General features: G+C 47.6%; 1 protein-coding gene across 1 annotated transcript in view; it reads left to right on the plus strand.

Annotated features, from left to right (window-relative positions):
* The window catches only part of ZFAT (zinc finger and AT-hook domain containing), a 217,737-nt gene that overhangs the window by 103,911 nt on the left and 107,826 nt on the right, over window positions 1-6,000 (plus strand). Inside the window, exons 9-10 of the mRNA XM_006155514.3 lie at window positions 1,653-1,802; window positions 4,400-4,573. Of these exons, the coding sequence (XP_006155576.1) occupies window positions 1,653-1,802; window positions 4,400-4,573 (324 nt within the window). The remainder of the gene's footprint in view (window positions 1-1,652; window positions 1,803-4,399; window positions 4,574-6,000) is intronic.

Consider the following 6,000-nt stretch of genomic DNA (forward strand, 5'->3'; position numbering starts at 1 on the left):
ACTGTGGTCTCGGAGACACTACTTCCCTGCCCCTCGCCATTCCGTGTGAACTTGAAACGCCTGTGGGTAGATCACATGTCCTGCGTGAGGAGGCTTCTCTGGCTTTTCTGACTTGGGACCCATCCTTTGGCCCCTCCTAACATCGCGTGGTGCACAGACCGCTTGTACTCCTGACACTGTTGCCGCCCTGCTTCCCCCATGGGCTCCTTGAGGCAGGGCTGTCCCAGACCCCCGTTCCGCCTCAGGCAGGACCTGTGAGGACAGGCACTGTGTCACGTGATGCAAATGAGGAGCCGATAAGCTGTGTCTCTCTTTGACCATGTCCATTTTCTTTTCATTATTTTGTTTCTGCTCTTGGTATTATGCCACAATTAGAAATAATTAGAAATGGAGGAAGATGAAGAAATAACAGAAGACCACTAACACTCATGTTTTATCTGGGAGCAGACAGAGCCTCGAGGCCTTTGTGTGGGAACGTATGAGTGATGTGATTCTCTGAGTGAGTGGTCCTTTCCCACCCGTGTGAACCATGCTAAGTGACGTGGGATCCAGTGTGACCTGAAGATGTTAATTTCAAGTGGCTGGTTTTGTTCTTGAGCAGATGCAAGGCATTCTCTTGTCATTATTTTAAACTTTTATTATGAAAAATCTCAGCAATTTGCAGGAGTGCACAGACTATTATAAGGAATCCTCGTGTTTCTCTAACTTAACCTTCACAGTCATTTGCATTTTGCCAAATTTGTTTCATGTACCTACCTCACAAAATATTTCTTCTAGAATATTTTAAAGTATAGCCTAGCCGTCATGTATAGTAATTCCATCATAAGAATCTTGAGATCGCATCTCCAGCTAATAATGATTTTTTTGTTGCATCTCTAGCTAATAATTATCTTTTTAAATATAACTTCTGTGTCACCAATGAAATAAACAGGATTACTAGAAACTCCCTAGGACTGACTGCCTAGTTTTAGACCATTTACGATTTCCCCAGTTTACCCATGATATATTTACATAATATGTATTTTTCTTTTTGGTTTGTTTGAATTGGGTCACAAGCACTTGCACTTAGTGTTCGCATTGTTTCCATTTCTTGTATTCTATAGGACCCCTTTCTTGCTTTTTCCATGGTATTAATTTTGGGGAGAAACTGGGTTGCTTTTCTTTTTTTTTATCTTGCTTTATTTCAAGTTCTTATATACATTCAATCATGTCATTTAGTTTGCAAAGTGAATATTCCAACATGTTTACATTTCTCCCCAGTCCAGTTGATAATACTATAAAGATATCTTCAACAGACAACATCCTGTTTTTTTGTCCCATTAATGCTTTGCCTCTCCATTTTTCTCGTTAATGTTCTTCCTCAGACTCTATGCCTTCACCCACACTTTTCTTGTAGAGTGTTTCTGGTTCTGCCTCTGACGTTTGCCTCATGACATTGTTTCTCCAATCTTTCTATTTTGTGTTAATAGGTAGTTAGCTCCAAGGCTGGATGAGATTCTGGTTTAACTTCTCAGGCCAGAATCCTGTCTCATGAAACCACAAGGCACCTTGATTTGCCCTCGGTGGTGCAGGTGCTGTTGTGAGCTGTGTCCAGGCCCACCTGGAACCGAGGCCCTCGGCTCCCTCTCACTGCCATCTTGCCTTTCTTCTAGAGGTCCCCATGAGCACCATTTCCGAGGCCCTCGGGAGGAGGGTTCAGTTGAAAGGGCTCATTGGGAAGCGAGCCATGAAGTGCCCGTATTGTGATTTCTACTTCATGAAGAATGGTTCCGACCTTCAGCGTCATATCTGGGCTCACGAAGGTGAGTGTTCATCTTTCCGAATGGAAGCACTGTTTCCTGTTGTGCTTGTGGGCTTCATTGTGGGAGCACGCTTCATGCCCAACGAAGTGAGGATTTCTCTAGCACACTGAGTGGCGTGTCAGCCAACTGGCATCATTACATAATCAGGCACAATTGCCAGGAGTAGAGGTGTGCACTTCCTTGTAGCTCTGGCTGCAGCTGTAGTGAGATATGTGACATGACTCCCCACTGGACAGCACGTGCCTGAGAACAGGCACTAGTGTCTCACTCCTGCCATGCCTCTGGCAGTGCCCACCATGGTGCACTGCACATGGTCAGCGTGGAAGAACTGTTGGTGTGTTGAACAACTGAGGGTGAACAGGCAGCAAGCGTCATGCCAGCTGTGTGGAATGCTACTGTTCATGTAGTGGAGAGGGACTTGGACATGGAAGAGTGGAGCAGAGGGGATGGTGGAGAGGAGTTCAGACTATGCTTTGGGTGCCTGCCTACGAAGGGACGTGGCAGGGGCCACCGTCTGGGGCTTTGGGAAGTTGGAAGTCGAGACAGTGTTAGAGATAGCAGGCCACCAGCTCTGGTTTTTCCCCTGGGTGAGGATGTGGCCCTCCTGGGAAGAGGGTAAGAGCCTAGGGCAGGGAGAGCCTTTCTAGACACCTGCATTAGGTCCCTTCACTAGTCAGGAACCCAGAATGCTGTGGGTAGGAAAACAGGCCTGTTAGGGATGGAAGTTCACGTGAGCATTTCCTACATTATGAGACTAGGACGACCTGGATATAGCCAGGGAAGGAGTGATTGGTGTGGAGAGACCAGCAGTTCAGTGAAGAGCACAGTAGGATAGACTGGAGAAGGCAGGAGGAATAGGGGTCAGCTCCCAAAGTCGGAATCTGCTCTGTGCACTGGCATTTATTGAGTGCTCAGTGGCTGACAGGCAGCGAGCCCACGTTACCTGATTTAGTTAGCACTCTCGACAGCCTGAGAGGTGGGCGCTGTTACCATCTCCACTTTACCGATGAGGAAAATGAGGTCAGAGAGCCTAAGCAATTTTCCCAAGGCCACACAGCTAACATGCATATGAAGATGGCATCACTGAGCCACATTCTCCTGTCGTACGGTGTATGCAGGTTCCTCGGAGGTGGTGGTCATTCCAAACCACGTGTAGTGTTGGTGGTATTAGAGTGTTTGGTGGGGGCAGTGTGTGATACAGAGATGCTGCTGGACCCCAGCTGTTACTGCAGTTGTCCTGCTCTCACAGGGTGTGCTTTAAATGACCAGCCCAGAGGAGGGAATGTGTTGTCCAGGAGGTTCCATGAAAGGTCCCTGGTTCCTTCACTCTGCAGATCTAGATGCCAGCCCTCAGGCAGACAGCTTATCGGTGCTGTGGTGAGGTCCTCAGTTTGCTCTCCGAAACCCCGACCAGTGCGGGGCTTTGCCTGGGCCCTCAGACGTCCTGGCCGGTGCAGCTCAGCCCTGTGTCCCCGGGTGTGTCCCATAGCCTCTACAGCAGTCAGAAGTCATGCAGGTCGAGTACGCCTTATCCGAAATGCTTGCTCCAGAGTGATTTAGATTTGGGATTTCTTTGGATTTTGATAATACATAATGAGATCTCTTGGGAAAGGGACCCAAGTCTAGACACCAAGTTTATTTATGTTTCATTTACATTTTATACACATAGCCCAAAGGTAATTCTATACAGTATTTTTTGTATTGCAGTATTTTCAAGGTAACCTGACACATGAGATCAGCAATGGAGTTTTCCATTGCAGTGTCCTAGCTACACTCAAATATTTTGGATAGGAAGCATTTTGGATTTTGGGTTTTGGATTAAGGATCCAGCCTGTATAATAATGAATGGGCGAAAATGCTGGGTCCACTAAAGTTTGTCTGTTCTACCCTCCTGCCCGCCCCTAGCGCATTGTGGCATGTTGTACTGCTTGCTCACTTGTCTCCATCTCTGGAGAGGGACCAGCTCTTCACACTCTGAAGATGAACCTCAGAACTTTGTGTGAAGTCGGCCCTCAGTAGACACTTGTTGAAGGAAGGAGTTGTAGATTGCTAAGCGACTAGTGCTGTAAAGCTCAATGTATTCTGTGAAGTAAATATGTTTCCACATTTCCGGCCTGGAGGCCTGATCCTGTCGGTTATGCCAAGGCCCCTGGTGCCTTCCATTTTGTTCCTTGTACCTCGGTGCAGTCATGACCATGCTCAGTGAGGTGCTCAGGGTCTCTGTCCTCAAGGAGCTCTCGGATCTGGGAGAGCGCAGGTGTGAACAGTCTACTGCAATGTGCTGGGTCGTCCCAGCTCGTAGAGTTACAGGTGTGAGAACATCAGTAGGGAGTAGGGAGATCCACTTGGGAGGTTGGAGGGTGCAGGATGGAGGTACCTGGCAGACTCAGGAGTAAAGGGCATCCCAGTCGGAAGGAACAGCCCAGGGAAGGGCCTGGCGGGGAAGGTGTGTGGCTGTTAGGGACAAGCATGGCCACTGCTTTATCCAACACAGACATGTCCTCTGTCCCTCCCTGCCTTCCTTCAGCTTCTCTCACACACACAGATATGTAAATATATATACAGATACATGGAGATTTATATGTTTTTCCCGTTAGGTGTGAAACCCTTCAAATGTTCTCTGTGTGAATATGCAACTCGTAGCAAGAGTAACCTCAAGGCCCATATGAATCGTCACAGCACTGAGAAAACCCACCTCTGTGACATGTGTGGCAAGAAATTCAAATCAAAAGGGACGTTGAAAAGTCACAAGCTCCTTCACACAGCAGACGGTGAGTAAATGCAGCGACGCGAGCTTCCCTTCCTTCCAGCTGTGCGCCGTCGGGCTGGCACCAAGTGCAGTAGGGCGTCACTGCTGCAGAGCCAGGAAAGAGCATGTGCCGTTCACACGGGCTACTGAGAGCAGAGGCCTGGCCTGTGTCCTCACTGCCCTGGCCGGGTGTGCAGTGGCACCATCTGCCAGCAGGGGCTGGACTAGCATGCGTGTGCCTGCATGGAGGGACGTGGAGGAGGAAGCTGCTTCAGGCAGTGAGGTATCTTCAGGGAGCCCTAATCCTTGGTTCTGGATGTTTCTAGATGCTTCAGCTTTCCCTTCCTGCCTGCAGCCCCAGCATCTTTTTTTTTTATAAGACTTTTTTTTTTTTGCTATAGGGTGTGTGCGCTTGCTGGAAAGACAGAGAGAGACAGAGAGACAGAAAACAAGAAATCATCCCCCAGGGGGGATGACCACGCCGCAATCCCTTCTTCTCCGGTCTCCTCTCGGGATCTTGGGCACGCATGCACACGCACCCGGCATGAGTTTAAGCCACTGGGTCTGGGACTCGAACTGTTATCGACTACATGGGAGTCCAGCGACATAGCCATTACGCTAACTGCTGGTCCTGAAGCCCCAGAATCTTGTGGGGCAGCCTTGATCACACCTGGCCTGATCAAGTGGATGCTCAAGTGGACAAGAGCATCAAGTAGGTGTTCTTCTCATCAGCACTCCCCAGGGTTCTGTATTTGGTCTGCAGTAGGGCTCAGTCTAAAATACAAGCAATATTTGAGAAGATTTGAACCTGACAGATGTATTTAAGTGGATTTCTAATTCCATTCATTCACCAGGAAATATTGATTGAGTTCTTATTCATGTCAACCATGAATATAGGTTCTAGAGATACCTGGTCAGTAGGACCAGTTCTGCCTCGAAGGAGTTCGTAGTCTGGAAGGGAGGACAGAAGAGCAGGCATATCAAGGTATGTGCTGTGATGGAAGGGACTCAGAGCCCTGGGGAGGAGGGTGAGAGTGCAGGTGGGGGAGAGCACAGTAGCTGATGGGCATGGCAGCTAGGAAACTCCCCTGGCACGGGCTTGCATAGAGAGAAAGACTTGTTCTGGGAAGACATGCAGCTACATCATAGGGGACTTTACAAAATTTTGATTTTACATGCAACACTGCTTGTGTGAGGTACTTGTGAATACTCCATGTAATAACATTAATAAACTTTATTTATTCAAAAAAACCCAAAAAAACCTCTTGATTTATAAATGTTATTTGTGCACAATTATATATAAAAATTGGAGCTCACTATAAAAATTGAAGTTATTTCAATCATTGCTTTTAATTTCAGAACTTAGAGGATTTAGCTAAGTCCTGCCTTTATTTTAAGAATATTCTGTAACTTAGTCCCTTGTGTATGTGCACTAGTCACATCCCCAGC

This window comes from Tupaia chinensis, unplaced genomic scaffold, assembly GCF_000334495.1.
Source record: "Tupaia chinensis unplaced genomic scaffold, TupChi_1.0 Scaffold000459_1, whole genome shotgun sequence".
Lineage (NCBI taxonomy): Eukaryota > Metazoa > Chordata > Mammalia > Scandentia > Tupaiidae > Tupaia > Tupaia belangeri.